The sequence below is a fragment of the Oncorhynchus clarkii genome, chromosome 5 (assembly GCF_045791955.1).
Source record: "Oncorhynchus clarkii lewisi isolate Uvic-CL-2024 chromosome 5, UVic_Ocla_1.0, whole genome shotgun sequence".
Lineage (NCBI taxonomy): Eukaryota > Metazoa > Chordata > Actinopteri > Salmoniformes > Salmonidae > Oncorhynchus > Oncorhynchus clarkii.
The window spans coordinates 42,213,856-42,239,224 of record NC_092151.1 but is presented as its reverse complement, the minus strand read 5'-3'; the positions used below and the strand labels follow the sequence as shown (position 1 = coordinate 42,239,224).

The 25,369-nt window shown below is 41.7% G+C and overlaps 1 protein-coding gene across 1 annotated transcript; it reads right to left on the bottom strand.

The window, feature by feature from the left end:
* Nucleotides 1-2,657: 2,657 nt before the first annotated feature.
* On the bottom strand, nucleotides 2,658-24,345 carry LOC139408870 (potassium channel modulatory factor 1). Its single transcript, XM_071153275.1, has 7 exons — nucleotides 24,142-24,345; nucleotides 11,269-11,436; nucleotides 10,924-11,063; nucleotides 10,517-10,618; nucleotides 10,191-10,368; nucleotides 9,526-9,814; nucleotides 2,658-4,327 (listed from the first exon to the last, which is right to left on the bottom strand). The coding sequence occupies exons 1-7, from the start codon at nucleotides 24,155-24,157 to the stop codon at nucleotides 4,039-4,041; spliced, it is 1,182 nt and encodes a 393-aa protein (XP_071009376.1). The 5' UTR covers nucleotides 24,158-24,345; the 3' UTR covers nucleotides 2,658-4,038.
* Nucleotides 24,346-25,369: the final 1,024 nt, after the last annotated feature.

Genomic DNA, 25,369 nt, shown 5'->3' with positions numbered 1-25,369 from the left:
CATAGATAGAGGTGAGAGCTTAAAGGGATACTTTGAGAGTTTGGCAATGAGGCCCTTTATCTACTTCCCCAGAGTCAGATGAACTCGTGGATTCCATTTTCGTGTCTGTGTCCGGTTTGAAGGAAATTAGCGCTAGCGCAATTGCTAACTAGTTAGTGCAACAACTGGAAGTCTATGGGTATCTGCAGTCATTACGCTAACACTAGTGCAGACTTGCAAAATAAACTAACTTCCTTCATACTATAACAGAGACATAAAAATAGTATCCACAAGGCAATCGGTCTTTTGGGGGGGGTACACTGAACAAGAATATAAACACAACATGTAAAAAGTGTTGGTCCCATGTTTCATGAGCTGAAATAAAAGATCAAATGTTCCATACCACCATCACCTCATGTTTCAGCATGATAATGCACAGCCCCATGTCACAAGGGTCTGTATACAATTCCTGGAAGCTGAAAATGTCCCAGTTCTTCCATGGCCTGCGTACTCAGACACGTCATCCATTGAGCATGTTTGGGATGCTCTGGATCAACGTGTACGACAGCGTGTTCCAACTTTGCACAGCCATTGAAGAGGAGTGGGACAATGTTCCACAGGCCAGCATGATCAACTCTATGCAAAGGAGAGGTGTCACGCTGCATGAGGCAAATGGTGGTCACACCAGATACTGACTGGTTTTCTGATCCATACCCCAAACTTATCTCTGACCAACAGATGCATATCTGTATTCCCAGTCGTGATATCCATAGATTAGTAGGTAATTTATTTCAATTCACTGTAACTCAAAATCTGACATTGTTGCATTTATCTACACTGAACAAAAATATTAAGGGCCTCGTTGTCAAAATCCCAAAGTATCCCTTAAAAGTGCACAGGGTTCAGTGGCGTCCGGGGTCCAGTGGTCTTTAGGTCCAGGGAAGTTGGTGCTGCACTAGAGTATTTTATTGAGCCTTGTATACACCCAGTTAGATAAAATATCTTATTATAGCCTTGAACATTGCGACACATACAGTTGAAGTCGGAAGTTTGCATACAATTAGGTTGGAGTCATTAAAACTTGTTTTTTAACCACTCCACAAATTTCTTGTTAACAAACTATAGTTTTGGCAAGTCGGTTAGGACATCTACTTTGTGCATGACAAGTAATTTTTCTTACAACTGTTTACAGACAGATTATTTCACTTAAAATTCATTATATCACAATTCCAGTGGGTCAGAAGTTTCCATACACTAAGTTGACTGTGCCTTTAAACAGCTTGGAAAATGACAGAAAATTATGTAATGGCTTTAGAAGCTTCTGATAGGCTAATTGACATAATTTGAGTCAATTGGAGGTGTACCTGTGGATGTATTTCAAGGCCGACCTTCAAACTCTGTGCCTCTTTGCTTGACATCATGGGATAATCAAAATAAATCAGCCTAGACCCCAGATAAAAAATTGTAGACCTCCACAAATCAATCCCAGAACAACAGCAAAGGACCTTGTGAAGTTGCTGGAGGAAACAGGTACAAACATATCTATATCCACAGTAAAACGAGTCCTTTATCGACATAACCTGAAAGGCCGCTCAGCAAGGAAGAAGCCACTGCTCCAACACCTCCATAAAAAAGCCAGACTACGGTTTGACACTGCACATGGGGACAAAGATTGTACTTTTTGGAGAAATGTCCTCCTGTCTGAATAGAACTGTTTGGCCATAATGACCATCATTATGTTTGGAGGAAAGAGTGGGAGGCTTGCAAGCCAAAGAACTTCATCCCATCCGTGAAGCACGGGGGTGGCAGCATCATGTTGTGGGGGTGCTTTGCTGCAGGAGGGACTGGTGCACTTTACAGAATAGATGGCATCATGAGGGAGGAAAATGATGTAGATATTTTGAAGCAACATCTCAAGACATCAGTCAGGAAGTTAAAGCTTGTTCGCAAATGGGTCTTACAAATGGGCAATGACCCAAAGCATACTTCCAAAGTTGTGGCAAAATGGCATAAGGACAACTAAGTCAAGGTATTGGAATGGCCATTACAAAGCCCTGACCTCACTCTTATAGAAAATGTGTGGGCAGAACTGAAAAAGCGTGTGTAGCAAGGAGGCCTGCAAACCTGACTCAGTTACACCAGCTCTGTCAGGGCCAAAATTCACCCATCTTATTGTGGGAAGCTTGTGGAAGGCCACCCGATACGTTTGACCCAAGTTAAACAATTTAAAGGCAATGCTACCAAATACTAATTGAGTGTATGTAAACTTCTGACCCACTGGGAATGTGATGAAAGAAATAAAAGCAGAAATAAATAACCCCCTCCACTATTATTCTGACATTTCCCATTTTTTTAATAAAGTGGTGATCCTAACTGACCTAAGACAGGGAATTTTTACTAGGATTAAAAGTCAGCAATTGTGAAAAACTGAGCATAAATGTATTTGGCTAAGGTGTATGTAAACTTCTGACTTTAATTATATATCCGTTTCACAATTATGTGCAGACCATAACCAAACTGTACTGGGTAAGGGTTTGTTATTTTTCTTTTTCCACATTGCCCTTTCCAGCACGGTTCCAGGGACTATGGTGGATGCGCAACCAGTACAGCTTAGTACAGCTCAGCAGTGTGAAAAGCCAAATAACACGCCATCATACAGATAAAGAGGGAGGTGCTTCGTTTCATCAAAAGCTGTGCGCAGTTTATTGTAGTATTCTAAATTTACATTAAAAAAAAAAGAAAAAAAAAAAGTCTGCCCATGTCCTAGAACCATTATGAAAGTTAACGCACAAATTCAATATACATCTCATTGTATTTTACATAGAGTATAAGAGTATAGGCATGGAGGTGGCATGATTCATTACAAGGCTTTAAAGAATCAGAGAAAAAAAGAAAAAAAAGGGAATAAATAGAAGGTGCTATCTTCAGCTGAAAAACTAAATCTGAACGTTAAGTCGTACAAAAAACAATGGCTGCAATGTGGAGTCCCGAGCTCCCCTTCCTCAACAAAGAGAAGAAATACAACTGAATGCAGGGAGGGAGTCTGGGCCTACAGAAGCAGAGAGAGGAGCAGAGTTGAGTGCGATTGATGAGAATGGGAGAGACTAGTTCTTCTGTACAGGTGCATAAATTAGAAACTACATCTGGTGGTTACACACTGCTTATCACTAAAACATCAACATCTAGGAAAAATGTCAGAGGCAAGATCTTGTTTTTCTGCTCCTAGTACTGTATTATTTTATCATCTGCTAAGTAGACGCAGACGTCTTGAGTTGACATTAGTGCCGCAAGTTGTTATATACAGACGATGGTGTCACAGAGAGGGAAGGACAAACCGGAGCTGAGAGACAAACACATTGCATTGTTTTCTTTTTAAAAGCTACAACAGATTCCAATAGGTTGCTTTTTTCTATTAAAAATGTTATAAAGTTCCTAAACTTTTCAGTGTGTCAGTTTTTTTGGGGTGATATTCAATTTTTCAGAAAAACTCAAATCATGTAACCCTTTTAAAATGGTTGAAGATAAAAAAGCATGGGGATTTATTTTATTTTTTGAGCTTTTTAATGACGATAAGGTCATTAAAAGTCATGCACGCTGCAAAGAACCTCATGCAGTAGTTATGGTAAACCATTCAAGCACTTTATTAGTTAAGTCATAAATACACACAGCAGCTTCATCAGAGGGTGTCTGATTCCTCTTCAGTTTTTGAATGTGGAGTATTTATAAAGGAGCCTTTTGCATGAGAACAGGAAGCAGAGGTCTGCCACGGCTACCTAATGCTGACCTGCTAAAGAAAAATTATGTGATTATCAACTTTTTAATATATATTTATATATTTATTTTCTCTTCATCGCTCGCTCGGCGCTGCGCACTCATCCACTTGCACTTTCCCCAATCGCTCCCGTTCTCCTTTTTTATGGTTGTACACAATGTAACAAAGGTGACAGACCTGAAATTACAATCACCAAAAAACAAACCAAAATACAGCCTGCTGCACCGCCCGCCCATCACTGGCAGTGGCAGCACAGAGGACAAAGTCTGCGTGGTGCTGGGATATCATCAAAGAGGAGGCGGTGGAGGCTCCTTAGAGCTCCTCGAGCTGCTGCCGTAGCTGCCTGTACCGCTCTCCTTGAGGTTGAGATTCTCCAGGGCCACGTCTAAAGGCATGATATCCACGCAGCCCATGGCCCCAAAGCTGGCGAAATCTCGCCGCTCGTCCTCGTCCGAGGAAGAGCTCTCCTCGCGCATCAGCGTGCTCAGCAGCAGCTCCTGAACGAACAGGCTGCGGTCGGCGCGCTCGCCCTCCAGCACCTGCCGCTCCGCCTCCGACATCTTGGGCTCGTTTAACCTTTAGCAGGACAAAGAAGAGGGGAACTGGTTAGCACCGAGCAGAGGCAGGGACTACTGCAGTAGTGTTGACATAACAGAATTTAGACTTTGATACCAGGGTTAGCATCACGATACTCGACCACACGGCAAAAAAGAAAGCGGGGAGAATGACAGATTTTACACATTTAAAAATTTTTTTTTATAGAAAAACTAAATTGAATGTTCACAATGCTTTTTAGGTCTAGGAAAAAATCTAGCAACAACACGCACCACGTGGACCGAGGTGATGGAAGACTGATTGATGGAGCTGTGGAGAGAACGTGGCTGCCTTTTCAAATGGGCAAGTTAGTTTTACATTAAATCTCCATGCAAAACATACTCCACCAATATTACATCTGCGAACTACTGACAGAAACCAAAAATATCATATGAAATTAAGCCCATATTCTGTCCTTCGTAAAGTTGTTGACGTTTCTGCAAATAATAATTTGCACACTAATAAAGCAGCTCAATGTTTGCGTGTCAGCATTTCTTCCCCGACAACAATCGAGAAACGCAAGGCAGGATTAACTAAGGAATCATCGGGGTTGAGGGTAGACGGAATGAAACATTTAGGACAAGGAAATCAGAAAATGTGAGCACGTCCAAGTTGTTAGCATTTTAAAAGTCGTGTAGTGTATGCCCAGCATTACTTGTGGACTCGCAATGCTCGGCAGTGGTGGACAACTTGACTTTGAGCCAATCAAAGAGCACGAACCTCCACGTGGGAGAGCCGACAGGAGTGACAAGAAAAATAAAATAAAAAGAGGGCACTTTACCCAGTGTAATCCACTCCCAGTTCATCAGAATTGTTTTAACTAAAAACAAAGCTGCATAATGCACCTTTTTTCTAGAGCAAGTCTTTACATATTTGTTTTAACCAAGCTAGCTATCTAGCATGATGAATAAATAATCATTCTCCATTATCTCATACTGTCAGTGCCAGTTCGCTTACTAGCTAATGTTAGCTTAACGGCTAGCGTCGCCATATGCAATAGCACAACATAGCTAGCTCGCTTCTACACTGACTCTTGGCTGCTTTCTAAAAAATGTATCCATTGTGATTTAATTATAAAATGGTACTAGTTACCTACACTGAACAAAAATAAACGCAACATGCTACAATTTCAAAAATGAGTTACAGTTCATAGAAGGAAATCAGTCAATTGAAATAAACTCATTAGGCCCTAATCTATGGATTTCACACGACTGAGCAAGGGGGCAGCCCTGCCTGGTCCACTGAACTGGGGAGCCAGGCCCAGGTAATCAGAATGAGTTTTCCCCCACAAAAGGGCTTTATTACAGACAGAAATAGTCCTGACTACCCCCCTCCCCCTCCTCAGACTATCCCGCAGGTGAAGAAGCCGGATGTGGAGGTCCTGGGCTGGCGGGGTTACACGTTGTCGGCAGTTGTGAGGCCGGTTGGACGTACTGCCAAATTCACAAAAATAACATTGGTAGAGAAATTAAAATGGGACCAACACTTTATGTTGCGTTTATATTTTTGTTCAGTATAGTTGTTGATACTAGCCAGATTGCCACAAGGGCTTACTAACAATTCTAGCTAACTAGGAAAAACATTTGCACAGCTTGCAATTTAGCTATCTGTTTTCTAATGCTGGCAAAATACAAAACAAGCTGCCGCCACCTTGTGGTCTGGAGTATTTATTTGATCTGTGGTTAAACGGCTGTGTGAACAACAAAATGTTAACTGCCGACACTGGGTAGGGGTGCTAAGTACCTATAGATATTAAGATTTCTTGGTGTGTCTCTGACCCTTTAGAGGCATCGTCCTACTTTGAGATGTAGAATTTTCCCTCAAAATCACATACTTCAGAAACAAATGTATAATTAATATGCAATTCTGAAGAATAGAGTAATGACTTGCATTTCAAAATTTTATTACACCGCATTTTAAAATACATATAGCCTATTAATAGCTGAATATAGAGAGAAGCATGCTAACCTATAGGCCAGGGGTGTCAAACTCATTCCACGGAGGGCCAAGTGTCTGCAGGTTTTTGTTTTTTCCTTTCAATTAAGACCTAGATAACCAGGTGAGTGAAGTTCCTTACTAATTAGTGAGCTTAATTCATCTATCAAGTGGAGTGGAGTGAAAACAGGCAGACACTCGGCCCTCCGCGGAAGGAGTTTGACACATGCTATATGCCCTGCATGATTTTTTCAATGTTATATATATTTTATTTTAAATCACACCACGTCCGGGCCATTAGAAATTCTGTTCTGGCCATTAGATTTTTGGCCAGTGAGAAAAAAAAGTTTGCGTTTGATCCTGTGATGGAGTTTGCAGAACAAATGGCCACTGGATTGATGCAAATCATCATGATTTTGCTAGGTAGGCACAGGCTACTTTGTAGTTAACTTTTAATTGAGAATGTTGTTGGGAAAGCCTTTCCATCTACCCGAAGACAGTTATCATTAGCATCGCTAATGGTAGTCCCAATTGTGTACACTCATTTACATAGAAAAAAAACTAAAAAGTCTCGCCTGTATACAAATATTGAATAAATCTATATTTGAACTTACTCTGCTGATTGTCTGTGGGGTTGGGCCATCAGTGGGTCAAAACATTTGAGACAAAATTTCCCCCAAAAAAGTATTATTAAACTGACTTCAAAACACGAGTCTCCAGATGAGTTTGCTCGTGACCTAAAACGTGTGCACAAGACGAAGTACAGTGCATTCGGAAAGTATTCAGACCCCTTGACTTTTTCCACATTGTAACATTCCAGCCTTATTCTAAAATTGATTAAATTGTTTTCCCCCTCATAAATCCACCCACAATACCCCATAATGACCAAGCAAAAACAGGTTTAGACGTTACTGCAAATGTATTAAATAAACATGTATTTTTTCCAAATTACATTTACATAAGTATTCAGACCTTTTCCTCAGTACTTTGTTGAAGCACCTTTGGTAGCGATTACAACCTCAAGTCCTCTTGGGTATGACGCTACGAGCTTAACACACCTGTATTTGGGGAGTTTCTCCCATTCTTCTCTGCAGATCCTCTCAAGCTCTGTCAGGTTTGAGGGGAACGTCGCTGCCCAGCTATTTTCAGGTGTCTCCAGAGATGTTCGGTCGGGTTCAAGTCCAGGCTCTGGCTGGGCCACTCAAGGACATTCAGAGACTTGTCCTGAAGCCACTCTTGCATTGTATTGGCTGTGTGCTTAGGGTTGTTATCCTAATGGAAGGTGAACCGTCGCCCCAGTCTAAGTTCCTGAGAGCTCTGGAGCAGGTTTTCGTCAAGGATCTCTGTACTTTTCTCTGTTCATTTTTCCTTCGATCCAGACTAGTCTCCCAGTCCCTGCTGCTGAAAAACATCCCCACAGCATGATGCTGCCACCAACATGCTTCACCATAGGGATGGTGCCAGGTTTCCTCCAGAAGTGACGCTTGCCATTCAGGCCAAACAGTTCAATGTTGGTTTCATCAGACCAAAGAATCTTGTTTCTCATGATTTGAGTGTCTTTAGGTGCCTTTTGGCAAACTCCAAGCGGGCTGTTATGTGCCTTCTACTGAGGAGTGGCTTTCGTCTGGCCACTCTACCAAAAAGGCCTGATTGGTGGAGTGCTGCAAAGATGGTTGTCCTTCTGGAAGGTTCTCCCATCTCCACAGAGGACCTCTGGAGCTCTCTAAGTGACTACTGGGTTCTTGGGTCACCTCCCTGACCAAGGCCCTTCTCCCCCAATTGGTCAGTTTGGCCCAGGTGGCCAGCTCTAGGAAGAGTCTTGGTGGTTACAAACTTCTTCCATTTAAGAATCAGAGGCCACTGTGTTCTTGGGGACCTTCAATGCTGCGGACATTTGTTGGTACCTTTCCCCAGATCTGTGCCTCGACACAATCCTGTCTCTATGGACAATTCCGACCTCATGGCTTGTTTACATTTTATTTTATTTTTTTAATATTCAATACATTAGCAAAAATGTCTAAAAACCTGTTTCCTCTTTGTCATTATGGGGTGTTGTGTGTAGATTGAGGATTTTAAAGTAATAAAATGTGAATATTTTCCAAATGCGCTGTATATGCGATGCATGCATACAAACCGAAGTCTTGCAGGTTTACTAGGGCTGGGAATTGGCAGGGACCTCAATACGATATTATCATGATACTTAGGTATGTATTGCAATTTTCACGATTCTATATGTATTGCAATTCGACACTGCAAATTTATTGCGATTGACGTTCCAAACATATCGCACATTTTAGGTTTGCTGCAGAGAGACAAAGAGCATGAAAAAACAAGTTTGATCAGTCAGAGAAATAAGAGCTGAAAACATGTTGACTCACTATTTAAAAAGATGTAGAACAAGCTATAGGATGAAATATACTGCCATTTTGATGAGTCAAATCAATACTCGGTAGTCAAATATTGATATCATTTTGTCCCAAAACGTCTATCGATTTTCTTCTCCGATCACTAGTGTTTACATGGCTTTGCACACGTGCCAGGTTTTCAAATTACAACGGCAGTATCGGCACTCTAAATAGTCTGGCGAATAATACCTTCCTGTGGATATTTTGTCTCAAATTTCGACCCACTGAAGGACCAAAACAGAATCTGTAGAGTAAGTTCAAATGGTATTTTATTCAACATTCTGGCTTGTAAGGACACTTTCGAAGTTGTTGCAGGCGTTATACCAAGAATTGGTATCACAGTCCGATTTATTAGGCAACACTAACGGATACACAAAGTGGTGAACACGCGCACCACACACAGACGGGTATTCCCATGCCGTTGCCTCTTCAGAAAGTTGCAGGGAATATGAATCACTGATGTATTCTGTTCATGCCTTATGATAAACAATTAGTTGAATTTCCAAACGTGGGACATTTGATAAGAGGAACAAAAACAAACAAAATTCTAGTACCAAACTGTTTTTCACGTTGTGGTATCGAAAAAGGGTAGTAGGAGAGGAGACCTGTGAGTCTATGGGTGGGGAGAGAACAAGAGGGGGGAGACACCATGCAAGGGGGAGGGGGGGGGGCAGAGCAGATCCTGCCACTCGGGGCATTCAACACCTGGGGCCTGATAGCAGTAACAGCGAACAGTGTGTGTGTACAGAGCCTTCCATTTATAATATAGTCAAGTTAAAAAAATAAAAACATTTAAAGGCTCTGTTCACATGTACACCTCAGAGGGATCGACCAACTCACCGTGTGAGCAGGAACTGGGAGCTGTGGGAGGCCATGGGGTTGCTCTCGGCCACGCCGGCCGAGTTGGCGACGGCGCTGGGCGGGGGGATGGTGGCGCTGATGTTGCCGCCGGGGTTGGAGCGTCGCGTGGTGTTCCTGGCCGTCTCCAGCTGTTGCCGGGCCGCCTGGGCCTGCTGGCGCTCCAGCTGCAACTGCATCTGTAACTGCTGCAGCTGAGATGCGGACGGGCCCGACGAGTTGAGCTGGCCGCCCGCAGAGCGCCGCACGCCCGACAGCTGAGACAACAGCTCTGTGGGAGGAGAGATGAAGAAGTGTGTTCCGAGTTTCTTCTAGCGAGATGAATAGTTTCAAACTAGGCTCCAGTAGAGACCGGTGAATGTGATATACAGTAAGACTGTCACAGAAAAGAGGCACCGCACTAGGACTGAGGGTTATACTTCATACGAGATTCAGAGCCAGAGCCATTACATCTCACGGAAAGATAACCACTGAAGTCAACATTCAAGTGACTCCAGTGCAGACTGGTGAATAAAATATAGCAGAAGTGAACACAGATCAGGGAGTAAAGAGCAGACAACCAGATTCTCTATCCATCTCAATGGGAAAGACCCTGCTTGTCGTTGACTACACAGACAGAGGCTGGTCAGACCAGGTGCACTGCTCACCTGCTATGGGGTCCATGGCTTCCCTGTTACTGGGTGAGTACGAGGAGCTCTGTGAGGAGGAGAGCCCCCCGGTGGAGCTGCTAGTAAAGTGCATGTTGGTCCTGCGTGCCCTGGGACCGCCCAGCCCGCGACCGGGGTGGAACATCCGACGCACGTGCCGGACGCCGCTGGACTCATCGTAAACCAGGCAGGTTAAGGAGCAGAGTTGAAAGGGTTCGCAAGTACTTGGAATAATCAGAAACAATACACACCCTGCCCACAATGGTGTACACACACGCGCATAAGCAGACACACGCAGACAGAGAAGAGCTGCATTGAAAAGATATTAAATCTCTAGGTGCTCTGTGTTCAAGTGTGAGATGAGCAGCAAAGTCGTCGGTCACATGATTGGGGTCCCCGCCCGGCAACGCAGCACATATCGGACAGATCTGAAATAAAGCAAGCAGTAAACACCCTCTGGATATATTCAACTGACCACTCAAGTTATTTTAAGTTATTGACAAGCGTCAGTTGTAAAATAACCATTTGAGAATTGTGTTAATGTGTCCATGAGCCCTGGAATCTAATCTAACCATAGATTCTTATAGGAGGACGTAAACGCCAAAAACATCCTATTGAAACCAATGGAGGAATTTTTTTTTTTAAGCAAAAGGGCAACAGAGCTAGACTGGGGGAATGGTCTTTCCCATCTTAGTAAAGCTAGATGAAACACTAGGATGATGTGTCCACTCACCACCTCTGTGGAGGTCTCTGTATGCTCGGAGGCGACATGCTCCTGTAGGGATGTCTCTGTGTATCCCATTTTACCACAGTAAGGACAAGAAAAGCTCTGGGGCTGCTCTACTGAGAACGCCTCACCGCCGTAATACAGGTCTGCAAAGAAAACAATCCGTCTTTAGAGTCGCTGTTATCATCATCATAACACAAACATTTTATATACAATACAATTAGGGCAAAGTGTTTTTTTTCCTGACCACATGACCGGACCAAGAAGAACTCCAAGCCCAGTTTGGGCCCACGTGGTCAGGGAAAAAAACTCCTGTTATAAATGTCTAATCTACGCAGCAAATGTCCTTACCAAAGTCTACCCTGGTTAATATACACTGCATGGCGTGTTCTGTCGTGTGTCTCGTTGTGGTGGCGCCGCTCTCGTAGCACGACGCGCACAGGTCGTAGTCGTAGCAAATTAAACACTTGTACCGGCGCCCTCTGAAGTTCCCTTTTAAACACGCGTCACAGCTCACACCTGCAAAACAAGGGTGAGGACTGAATGTCAACGTATAGGCTAATTGCATACATGATAGCGTGGAGTAGGCCTACGACCAGAGAGAAAGAGAGAGGAGGAGAGAGGGAGAGAGAAAGAAAGTAGTCTGCTCCGAAGCTGGCTGACACTCCTCAGCCAGTCTTTGGCACTGACACTAATCCACAAATGCCAACCGAGAAGACAATCCACCTAAAAGTCAGTAGCAAGTCATTAAGGAATGCCAGTGTGTGTGCCTGGCTGGCACTGAATAATAATGCCCCATCTTATCGGCTCTTATGCATTTGTATGTATTCTTTTCCCATTTGTTGCCAGGGCTTTATATTACATAATAAACTAAGCAGGCCTAAAGAGAGGCAAAAGAGATGATCTGGAGAACATAAACGGAGCACGTAGACAGTGAAAATAAAAATAACCATTTGAAAAAGGCACCCCGTTGTCCGCTTCCTGTCCCTTTGTGCCCTTTCTTTGTCATCTCACGATGACGCCTGTCTGAAGGAGGACATTATCTAAACTGCTATAACCACCTTCACTTTGTTACTGCTGCTTTTATCAGACAATTTGACCAGTTATAAAGCCAAGGCATTTATCACATAGCCCTTATCACTCCTTAGGCAACTGACAAAACAGATACAAAGTGAAGGAACTGAAAAATGAAAAGGCTAGGCTGCTGTTCCTTGCTCACATATAGTCAGGCATTTATGAGAACTGAAAACTTCTGTACAAGATTGGTCATTCAATTGTCTGGATTCTCAACATTTTCAATTTGAGAATATGCCCTTGCTCTGTGATGATGACAACAGCAGCTGACTTCCCATCCTTTGATGACAATCAAGCACTAATGGGAAATGGTACCAAATGAATTACACCCCTTGCTACACTACTCAGAGACCAGGGGCCTCATTTATAACCGTTGCACACATTTTGTACTAAATACCTGCAGGCGCTATTCCTGAAATGACTACATATGCATGTTTCCCGTTATAAATCAGACCTACCGCCTGAATAAAGCTCATCATTCACCTTTCCAAGATGCAATAATCCCCCTTTTTGCTGAATACTTTGGAAGTATTGGAATTGGGCCAAGACAGAATTTGTATTTATGTGTATTTTTTATTTTACCTTTATTTAACTAGGCAAGTCAGTTAAGAACAAATTCTTATTTTCAATGACGGCATAGGAACAGTGGGTTTAACTGCCTGTTCAGGGGCAGAACGACAGAACGACCTTGTCAGCTCGGGGGTTTGAACTTGCAACCGTCGTTACTAGTCCAACGCTCTAACCACTAGGCTACCCTGCCGAATATCTAAAGGAAATATCAATAGCGAACTTGATTAAATGTGCTGGCAGATTTGTATATTTTATATTTTCAGTGACATTTGCTGTTTCGGAAATACGAAAACAATTGCAAATTGCTGTGAACCTCTAAACATATAATATAATTCAATAATGTTTTGGTATTTACTTCCTCCTGAACCTTAAATAAGCTGCACTGCCCGCAAATTCTTAAATATTGTCCACTCTGGAAACTTTTTTTTTTTACTATAGTATGTCTACTTACAGATGTGGCCTACAATTTAATGCAAAAAAATATCAACTGTCTGTTCACCAGTTAAATTACACCATATGTTATAAATCCCTTTCAGGTGAAAAGAGAACAAACATTCAATGATAATAGCCTATCTAATAGGCCCAATTAAATGAGAGACGAGCATGCCAATCTGTTGTAGGGCTACTCCGAACATGCACTCATCGTGGCTAGAAAAGGTGCAATGGTCATGATATATTTATGTTTATAAATGAAAGTGTCTTGTCTACTCGAGAAATTTGAAATTACAGTATTCAGACGTGGTCTACAAAATGTCAACAGAAAAGCAGAACCATCTGCTCTACTGTTAAACTGTGTTTAGGATCACATAGAGCAAAATACTTTCAATACCGGTAGCTTATCTATTTACTGCTGTGAAGTGGGTCCAAATTACACGAGAGATGTTAGGATAGGCTACCATTCGTCCCTTGTTGCAGGCCTATAGGCTATTTCACGAGTATGAAACCATCACAGTCAGAAAAGGTGAGGAATTTGAATTGGAAATAGATGTAATTATTTTAGAATGAATGTAAAGATAAAATAAATAGTTTCTCACTAACAGCAAATTATTGCATCTTGGTATTATATTTAGCTACCTGTTTTTTTGTTATGTATAAGTCATAATTTATTCCCCCATTTGCACTAATTTGCCTTCTTGCAAAGCAATACTTCAACCACTAGGAACTGTACGTACGCATGACCTAAAGTTTGTGGGAGGATAACCACATTCTCACATCAAGTTCAGTTTTTATAAATGCCAACTTTTGCGTGAAAACTGGTGCATGCATGTTCTGGGGCATATTTTGTACGTACGCAATCGTTTATAAATGAGGCCTGTTGCAAAACGTTTCTTAAACTGAAGCAAACGAAACGGGGAGGGACCTACCTGAATTTGCCCAATAGAAAATCTTGTTATACTTGCAAAACGGTGTCTTTCACACCACAGAATGACAGTTTGTGCCATCATTATGTTACCAATCTTTGATTCTGCACTGTTTCAAGTAAATGTTAAAGTTATTGGCATTTTTTCAAACTTTTACATTTTTGGTTTCAGTGTCACTCCTACTGTGAAATTGCCCCTATGCAATGCTTGTCTGGACTCTGGATAAAAGTAGCCTGGGTACCAGTCTTTTTAGCTAACGTTCCACTCCTGTCATTTGCCAAAGAGACTGCTGGCCTTTCGGCAATCTCAATTACGCAGCCAAATTTACGGCACAGTTGCTGATTGGTAGACGGAAACATGAATATTTTCCATGACAATGTTATGGGACATGGGGGTGCGCGCAAATTTGGTGCAATATAGAATTTGTAGAACAAACAAACAGTCGCAGTCGGTATTCCCATAAGGAATTCCCCTCGACCACGGCCACAAATTGGGGGAAAACTAAATTATTTCCAATTGATTGCCATTATAAAAGTTTTTTTGTTATAGAGAAATAACAAAACATGCCCGAAAAGCTGCTGTGTTGTTCAATGTACATGTAGCCAAGTAAAGAAAATCCCAACCTAAGGTTTGTAATACTCCCAAGTAGGGAAATAGAGCCTGTGAGAAGAGCCCTGTGGATTCAGACTATTCTGTGTGGGAAATGTGGGGATGTCGTGTTCAGGTAGGCTACACATAGCTATGTGTGTGGTAAACATATCACAGCTAAGACATTTAACGCCACTCACTACTTGTAGCTGTAAAGTCCATTTGTGTTGTTGGTCTAGGCCACATATGTCAGAGTCAAGGCCCGCGGGCCACATCCGGCCCGCAAGAAGGTTTTTTACGGCCCCTGGGATGATCTTGATTTATTATTAGAACCGGCCCGCAGCAAGCCGGCAGCCCGCAGATCTTTTACACGCACCAATACTACATTTCCCACAATGCAAAGGTGACGCACCGAGCAGTAGGCTGCTTCATTTCAATATTTATTGGCACAGCAGTCGTCAGCATCACAGTAAAATTAACTTTCAGATACCCATCAAAAATGGCAAAACGGAAGGTGGATACTGAGAACCGGGGGTTTCAAACAAGGTGGGAGTCGGAGTATATGTTCACGAAGGTAGCTGGAAAACCTGTGTGTCTTCTGTGTGGAGAAAGTGTGGCGGTACTGAAAGAGTATAATCTGAGACGACATTATGAAACGAAACACGCGGACAAAAACAAGAATATGGACATGGAACAAAGGCTACAAAAGGCAGAGGAATTAAAACGAGGCCTCAAATCTCGACAGGCTCTGTTCAAAAAAGCCAAATCACAAGGCCAGGCTGCTGTCAAGGCCAGTTTTATTTTGGCAGAAGAGATCGCTAAATCAGCCCGGCCATTTACGGAGGGGGATTTCATCAAAAACTGCATGATTAAAGTTTGTGACGAAGTTTGCCCAGAAAAAAGGCAACTCTTTTTAAATGTGAGTCTGAGCAGAAACACCATTGCCGAGAGAGTAGACCAGTTGTCCATCAATCTAAAAGAGCAGCTTGTGAAAAAGGGAAAAGATTTTATTGCATATTCCTTGGCTGTGGATGAGAGCACCGACATTTCTGACATTGCCCAGTTGTCAATTTTCATCCGCGGAGTGGACTCCAACCTAAGCGTGACAGAGGAGTTTTTGGCTTTACGTCCTATGCATGGCACAACTACGGGGCATGATTTGTATGAAGAGGTGTCAAGATGTGTAAATGAGATGGAGCTGCCTTGGGAAAAACTCGTGGGTTTGACAACCGACGGAGCACCTGCGATGTGTGGACACAGGAGCGGACTGGTGGCGAAGATACGGGAAAAGATGCAAGAGGAAAACGCGACAGGTGAGCTGACAGCTTATCATTGTATCATACACCAGGAAGCGTTGTGCGGTAAAGCCTTGAAAATGGAGCATGTAATGAGCATCATCACGCGCACAGTTAACTTTATCAGAGCCAAAGGTTTGAATCACCGCCAGTTCAAGGCATTTCTGACGGAGTTAGAAACGGAGCATGGTGATTTGCCTTATCACACAGAGGTGCGATGGCTAAGCCAGGGAAAGGTGCTTCAAAGATGTTTCGAGCTTCGTGAGGAGATTTGTCTGTTCTTGGACAGCAAAGGGAAAGACACAACACAACTCCGAGACGAAATGTTTCTGTGTGAAATGGCTTTTCTGTGTGACATTACGAGTCATCTGAATGCAATAAACTTGCAGCTGCAGGGTCGGGATCGTGTCATCTCTGATATGTACAGTACAGTGAAGGCATTTAAAACCAAACTGACTCTGTGGGAGACGCAGATGCGGAAAGAAAATTTGAGCCACTTTCCCAGCTGCCAGACCATGAAAGAGAAGCTCTCTACCAGTGCGTTCCCGAGCACACAGTTGGCTGATAAAATAGGTATGCTTGCCGCTGACTTTTGACGCCGATTTGCTGACTTTGAAGCACAAAAAAGCAGGTTGGAACTGCTCGGTAACCCATTTGCTGTTGACGTGGAAAGCTCACCACCAAACCTCCAAATGGAGTTGATTGACCTCCAATGCAATGATGCACTGAGGGCAAAATATGCGGCAGTGGGTGCTGCGGAGTTCGCCCGTTTCCTCCCCGGCACAATGCCCCAGCTGCGCATCCAGGCTGCTCAAACGTTGTCTATGTTTGGCAGCACATACCTGTGTGAACAACTGTTTTCTTTGATGAACCTGAACAAAACATCACACAGAAGTCGACTTACTGCTGAACACCTCCACTCAATTCTGAGGATTTCTTCAGCTCAGAGCCTTACCCCGAACATTGATGAACTTGTGGAAAAGATGGGACACCACCAAGTATCACCCTCAACCTCAAACAAGTGAACATTACTGTGCAATCACATATTTAGAGTTTTTACTCAGTTCAAGTTTAAAAGTTAAAATGTAATATTTGTTTTCACTGCATGTTACTTCTCCTTAAACAAAGTGTTGTTTTTGATTAATAGATTTTTGCACTTTATTTTTTTGTATTTCAATCCAATTATATTTTAAAAATATTTCAGTTGAGTGGATGATAGAAAATTGCTATTATTGTTTTTTCTTTGAAGTAAATTTAGCCCACTTTTGCTAAAATAGAAAATATAGTCTACTGATGGTGCCTTGAATACCGGTTTCTTTCATTTAATGTTCATGTTATGGGGATATTTATATAAAGGAAATTTGTCTTTTGTGTCTGTTGAAAATTAAAGATTACTGACAGAGCCATAAGAAAATATTGCTTTATTTATCTGATCATATTGTAATATATTTGTTAGGTTTTCAGTAGGTTCAATTAGGTTCACTAGACTATATGCGTCATTTAAAAATTTTTCAATGAACATTCGAACAGTCCGGCCCTCGTCTTGTAGCTGATTTTTTTATTTGGCCCTCCGTCCATTTGACTTTGACACCCCTGGTCTAGGCTAACTTATCGTTCCGGTCAGTAGCCCTACAATATTACGTTTTTCTAGGTCGTAAGAACGCTAGGGAGCAGGACATTTTTAAAAGTACTCTTTAGACATGTTGTACATTTCTTAAAATTTAGTTTTGTAATTGACTAAAACAAATGGAAGCTTTACTTTTTAAAATGAAATGTTGGGCTGTGAGCCAATGGGGTAATCTAAGTAACAGGTTGATTTCCCCACTGGTAGGTAGGGCCGAAACATTCTATCTAATACCGACTGTGTGAATACCGTTACAAACCTGCTGCAGTCATTCCCTTGTGAGAAGGTAGTGTCAATGCAAGATCATGTTGTTCAAAGTGGCTAGAGAGGACTCCGTAATGAGAGAGAAAGAATGATACAGAAAATATTAGCCTACAAGATTAAAATCGAGCTACGTTTGCTTCAGTTGCATCCCGTACATTTTTTAAAATTCAATTTATTTAATTAATTATTTAACAAATTATTTAATTAATTAATTAGACAATGCCACCCTATGGGACACCCAATTACAGCCGGATGCGATTCAGCCTGGACTCGAACCAGGGACTGTAGTGACGCCTCTTGCACAGAAACGCCTTAGACTGCTGTGCCACTAGGCAGCCCATTAATGGGGAAAGTAATGTATCTGGCACCTGTCGTCATTCCTCGCAAATACGCTGATTATCATGACTCCTCTCTTATTAAAAAGTGGAATTGACCGCATTTTAGCAACATGAAATCTTATTAAAATCTGTTCAGTCACCCCCCAGGAAGAATTACACTTGTTCCTTCTTCTGACAAGCAAGCACTTACATAAGGTCATTTTCATAAATTCATGGAATGTTTGGGAATGAAGTATAGTAAGGCATTTGTGAAAATTCCATAGCAATATAAAATGGGAAAGCGGCCGTGTGTTTTAACAATTAATAGACACTGCAGTAAATAAAACTGCAACTGAAGTGGACTTAACCTATGCGACGCATCAGTCTAATTTCATAAAGACTGTTGACTCATTTATACTCGCTTCTGTGTCCTATTCAGCCCGCGGGCCTGGTGTTTGACGGTGCATCCCGAATGGGTGGCAGCAGCAAACAATGTATCAGGTCAGCTGATATCAATAGTTTGGGACCAAGACATGTATTGGTGAATTTTATACAATGGGTGGGTCTAATCCTGGACGCTGATTGCATAGCCGGAAGTCTATTCCACAAGTTACCACCGGCTAAAGCTATGACGTTGAAATGCCAATTTACTCTGTTCCATCTCACTGCAGAATCCACGGTCTCCTCAACCCAGCCAGACAATTTATAAACTTGATCTCCACTGTAAAAAAGTATCTAGACATATTTCCCCATTTATTTTAGACTACCAGTTGGTTTTCAATAGTGTAGATGTGTATAAACCTTGTTGTTAGCCTCTGACATTTGCAACATTGTTTCAATACCATAGCAATGAATGTGTAGGGGTCGGGACAATAAAAACAGGCAGGCAGCTTTTCTCAGCCAATCGAAATCATTAAATCAGCATAACCTTTATGGATATATACAAAGACATGTCAGTAGAAAATAGGTCAAATTAAATGCAGCTAGTTTGCAGTCTTTCCATCTTCAGTTTGAAGTTAGCTGTATTTTTGGCTAGCTCCTCTGAACAACAGTGTCCTGAGGAGAGACTACATTTTCTATACCAGGTGAAAACACACATCATTAGCTCATTGTTATGGATAGGGTTGCAAAGGGTCGGAAACTTTCCGGGAAATTTCTGGGATTTTTCCATGGGAAGTTAAGCCTGGGAATTTGGGTAATTTTGCTCAAATTCATCAAAAAGGTTAGCACAAGGGATACACAATGCAATTCTAGGTCTTATGGCATATTTTGGTTAAACTATCCCCAATTAGAATTGCAACCCTCTGCATGCACAGTGCATTCTTCCATCACATGTGCAGTGCACTCTTCCATCACATGTACAGCTGATTCTCAAGACCTTGCACACTAATGAGATGCTATTAAGCCCACACTACTACACTGTCTGAGCCAAGGACTACATGCTTTCTGGTAAGTTTTGATTACAATACTGAGTGGGGTGAATATAGTTATGACATACATTTCTTGTTAACTAGTAAATAGTAGCCTACAGCAAAGTGTTTTTAAATCATTTCTAACAATTTCTGCTAATTAGTTTTTGCTACCATGTGATTTTTTAGCTTACTTGAGCCTGCTAACAGTGTTAATTCACCTGTTTCCATAAATGTTTCATTTTAAAATATTTGACAAAGTAGTTGTTTAATCTAACTTCTTCACTATTTATCTGTACATGGAATTGTATTTGGATTTTTTTCTAATCTTTACAAGAAAATGCCACGGGCACTATCTGATGTGTGGAGACATTTCACTGCAGCTAATGTAGAAGGAAAAGCTGTGTACATTTGCAAATACTGTGCCAAATCATATGTGAATAATGCAACAAAGATGCAGAATCATCTGGCGAAGTGCATAAAGTTCCCTCAGCGCTCACAACAAGCAACCTCTGACAAAAGTCCCTTTACTTCTATTTGAGGTGAAAATGACGAATCAGACACCTTATCGATAGCAACAGCTCATGGTCCTCCTGGAATGAGAAGTTTATTTTGACTCAATGGAGGAACGTAGTCAGAAATGCTGATGAATGTCGTGCTCGAGCTGTGTATACAACTGGTTCACCTCTGATGCTCACAGGCAATGTGTATTGGAAGAGATTTCTGAATGGTCTTTGCCCAGCATACACCCCTCCAACCAGACATGCTTTATCTACTAATTTGCTGGATGCAGAGTTCAAGTGAAGGTCAAGCAAATCATAGAGAAAACAGACTGTATTGCAATCATCTCTGGTGGGTGGTCGAATGTTCGTGGGCAAGGAATAATTAACTACATCATCTCCACCCCTCAACCAGTAGTCTACAAGTGCACAGACACAAGGGACAACATCTACAAGTGCACAGACACAAGGGACAACAGACACACCAGTCTATACAATGCAGATGAGCTGAAGGCAGTCATCAATGACCTTGGACCACAGAAGGTATTTGCACTGGTGACAGACAATGCTCTGAACATGAAGGCTGCTTGGTCTAAAGTGGAGGAGTCCTACCTTCACACCACACCCATTGGCTGTGCTGGCATGCATTGAATCTGCTCCTCAATGACATCATGGCACTGAAAACAATTGATACACACTACAAGAGAGTCAAGGAAATGGTTAAGTATGTGAAGGGTCATCAAGTTATAGCAGCAATCTACCTCACTGAGCAAAGTGAGAAGAATAAGAGCACCACATTGAAGCTGGCCAGCAACACCCGTTATGGAGGGGCAGGAGTCTCTCCAAGAAATGGCCATATCACGGTCTGCCGATATGGACAGCCCCATCAAGAGGATCCTCCTGGATGATGTATTTTGGGAGAGAGTGGCAAGGAGCCTGAAACTCCTGAAACCTATAGCAGTAGCCATTGCACGGATTGAGGGAGACAATGCCAACCTGTCTGATGTTAAGACTCTGCTTACAGATGTAAGAGAAGAAATCCGTACTGCTCTGCCCACTTCACTGTTGCACCAAGCAGAGGAACCTGCAGTTCTGAAATACATCAGAAAGCGTGAAGACTTCTGCCTGAAGCCCATACACACCGCAGCGTACATGTTGGACCCCAAGTATGCTGGCAAGAGCATCCTGTCTGGTGCAGAGATCAACAAGGCCTATGATGTCATCACAACCGTGTCTCGCCACCTTGGTCTGGATGAGGGCAAGGTTCTTGGCAGTCTGGTGAAGTACACTTCCAAGCAAGGGCTTTGGGATGGAGATGCAATATGGCAGTCATGCCAACATTTTACAGATGTATGTTGAACATTTTTTGGGAGATGTGATGGATCATTGAATATTCCCTTTTGTTGTTCAGTGAAATCATCCCATGTGAAGATCCAACTCATTTAATTAAAGTTCAATTTGTAACTACATTATTTTTGTTTTATTGGAAGGATGTAATAATTTGCAATTATGTCTACTTATGATAAGGTAAAAGGTTTATGTTTCTGTCTCCATATGATACAGTCAATGTATCCAATGCAAAAAAACATCTACATTTAAATGGCATTAATTTGCATATATTCCTGTTAATTCCCATGGAAAGTTTCCACCTCTGTATATTCCCCAAAATGAACAACCCTAGTTATGGATGTATTGAAGTAAGCTGTTTTCTAGTGACATTTAAACAAATGCAAATGCAGCTACTTAGCTGTTATTCTGGCTGCACTGTTTGACATGACTGTAAGTTGGCAAGTTGGCCGTAGTTGACTAGCTAGCAAGCAAGCAAGCAATGGATAAGAAGGTTGCCAGCCGGTATGGCAATATAACATTTAGAACGAACGACTGGGTTGCGTTCATAGACACAGAACAAATAGACTTAACGGCTGGGTCGTGTGTCTCTGGCAACCAAACCGATATACATCTTGTGGATGGATGAAATAGTATGAATAAAGTGTTGAATGAAAATATGTCAATCATTATTTTAACATTTTGGTAACCCGTTGTATAATGTGATAATTATGATGTGCCATCATATCATTCAAACACCGGCTTCTCTGGCATCATCACTTAAATATTTATGTTTAACTGCATCCATCTATTCTGCCAACAATGCCTTACTGTAAGTCATGGAATTTTGAGTCAAATAGAACCTATTTTTAAAACCTCTTAAAGTTGGTTTTGAAGCATAAACTGGTCATTTATATTTTTTGACTGATATGATTGCAGATATGAAACAGACAACGCAGTTAAAACACTGAGGAAATCAATAGTGACATATAGGGATATTATTTAACTATTTATTTTATTGTTTTGACAATATCGTAATATTATTTTTCTGCTAGTTGGCTGTACCTGCACGAAACCTCCAGTATTTTTCCCTCATAGCTTGTTCTCCATCTTTTTAAAATAGGGAGCCGATTTGTTTTCCTCACTTATTTCCATTACTGCTCAAATCTCGTTCTCTCATAGGTCTCTTGTCCCTCCGCAGCAGACATATGGTGAGAAATATGTTTGGACCATGGAATCGCAATAAAATCACAGTATTGAAATCGCAATTCATATATAATCTAAATACATATCATATTGGCACCTAAGTATTGTGACAATATCGTATTGCGAGTTCCCTGGCAATTCACTTATTTTGAGCAACTAAAAAATATATACCTACTTGAGAGAAGAAAAAAAGAAGCACCTGGCAGGATATAAAATAGGCGATTCACAGTGAACTGGAGGAGAAGTTTGAACGGCGAGAGCTTCTGTGGTGATCACATTTGTAAAAATGCAATAAACAGGAATGCTGTTCTCCCAGCAACAGAATGCCCAATGTTTGAATGTTTCCAATCAAATATATGAATTAAGTTAGGAAAACGTTCTATCAACCTAATTTGCATAAACATTGTGATTGGATGATAGTTGTGAGGGTTATCAAATTTGTATTAAATCCTCTGATCTCCTAGAGCTCATTAATGATAGAATGTTCATATTTGAAGATTTCCCGAAAGGCCAGTCTCTTTTGCTAATGACAAGAGTGGAATGTAATAGATTAACAGAGCACAACCAGGCTAGGGATAAAAGGTGTGCTGCCTAGAAAAATATCATATTTGGAACCTGTATGTAATTTTGACATAGCTAGCCAATGCACCAATTCACCGACTTCATAACAGGCCTTCATAATATTCGCACAGATCCTCTGCAGCAGCCCAGATACAATGAATTATTCTCCAAACCTCACCAGAAACGTGTCTAAAGTGAAAAATTATGATCCTTAGTTAGCTACAACGTTAACTTCATTGGGGGAAAAAAGCCTGACCTGGCTAGTCATCCAGACCTAATATGGCACAAGTGAACAAATGTGTCTAGCAAGCCAGAGAGAAGGCTAGCTATCAAACTGGTTGTTCTCCAAATCCGTGCTCTAACAGAGTTGACTTGGCTAACCTTAGCTAACTTCACTCTGCTTACAGTTACCTAGTTTGCTGGTATACGGTACTCTTCTGCTCCGATAACCCTAACTAGCTAGCTAGTTAATGAATTTAATTAGAATAGGTAGCTAACGTTAGATAATTGAGTGACGATAGACTAGCTAGTTAGATACATGCCTAGGTTTGGCACACAGTGACGGAGGGCCTCAAACTAACGATACCTTGATGACAGTGCATTCAATGACCAAAACCTTGGTGACTGAGTATTTCAGCACGAAGTCCAGTTAACTAACTAGCTCTGAAAACAATCTGTGGCCATACCAAAATATACCACGCATTCACCCTTCCATTCACCAAAGTCTGGACACTTTAAACTAGCTACTACTACTATGTACAGCGTTGAAGAACACTAGTTAGCTAGCTAGTTAACGTCCTAGCTAACTAGTTAGCAACCGTCGGACCATCATCAGTTTAGCTAGCTAGCGTTAGCACGCTTATTAGCATTAGCTAACTCGCTATAAGAAAATGCCACTGACTAGACGTATGACTTATTTGAAACATGACTGTTAATGAATTCGGAGACTGTCGTTAAAGAAAACCTGCCTGGTTCCACCCAGTTTTCAGGAGGTTGGGAAAAGGTTGAAAATTCATGGTGGCCGCCATCATGAGCCTTGTCCAATGCATTGCAATACAAAACATGGCATGTTAGCTAGCAAGCTTCAGCGCTCAGTCTGCGACGCTAAGGACGTCTATTTTTCACTTACCCTCATGTCGGGACATCCTACAGACGATGACACAGCCCCCTCCTGGGGCTCCCAAGCACGGATCAGGAGGAAAATATACCGTTTTTGAGGGATAACCCTGGGACGCGATTTCTCTTTCCTATTTTCTCTTTAAGATGGATACTGAGCTTACAGTTCTCTGCTTCCCCCTCCCCGTCTGTCATGAAGAAGTACTGAGACAGAGCATTCGCAGTCTTCTGAAAAAACACTAGGAGGCGCCCTTTACAATAATGTATTTTGTGGTTGTTCAAGATGGTAATTTTTTTATTTTTTATTAACTGAGACAAGAAAGTTATTCACCCAAGCCCTGACTAGTTTGATGTAAAAAATCAAATAATTCCCCATGCTGCAGGATCCATGGATCGTGCTCAGTGATCATGCCCATCACTCTTTCTTTACATCGACCTGTTACACTGGTGACAGCAGTGGGATGGCCTTTGGAGGAGCTTACGGGTTTGCATTCAGGGCTTGGTGCAAATGCAAGGACGTTTCGAGAGAGAGGGGTAATTCTGTAGCATGGCATAACTATGTGAGAATACTACTGCCTCTGCCCTTGAGGCCAGGGCTTTCGTGGTACAGGGGGTAGTGCTTTCACCTTTGCACCATAAGATCCATAGATCTCCCTTACAGCTCACTCTCTCTCCACATTTACCTGTTACATACATTATACTTACAAAACCATAGACATTGGTCAGTATAGGTGCATCCTCCAGTACTGGGCGATGGAGACCCATACCCCCCGAAATGGTAGGTCAATAAAAAATATGTTAAGGATACTGCCATTATTCTTTACTTGATAAAACTATTTGTTCAAAAAGTACATAAGCTGTCAAATATACAAAACCACTCAAACATATAACTTCATAAAGTTTAATTTTTTATCCTGCAGTCCATACCAAATCAATCCTAATGGTAACCATTTTAAGACGACACTGAATGATTAAATGTTCCCTTGAGCATATAAAATGAATATCAAGTTGACATCTTGGGGCCTTCAGAAGGCCTCTAATACTTCACTGTTTAACACAGATTGCATCTGTCATGTGATGTAAGTAAACTAATGGGCATTTTAACAGACAACCGCAGCAGTTCAATTCAACATTCCCACATGCAAAAGGACAACCGTTGTTGAATACATTTCATATATTAACCACAACATTCCTTTATACTGCAGGCAAAATCATGCTAAAAATTCAATACACAGCCAACC

Coding starts and splice junctions, on each gene's coding strand:
- LOC139408870 (XM_071153275.1), bottom strand. Junction 10,619..10,923: donor CAGAGACCTCCACAGAGGTG/GTGAGTGGACAC, acceptor GCTTTATTTCAG/ATCTGTCCGATATGTGCTGC. Junction 4,328..9,525: donor TCCCAGTTCCTGCTCACACG/GTGAGTTGGTCG, acceptor GTCCTGCTAAAG/GTTAAACGAGCCCAAGATGT.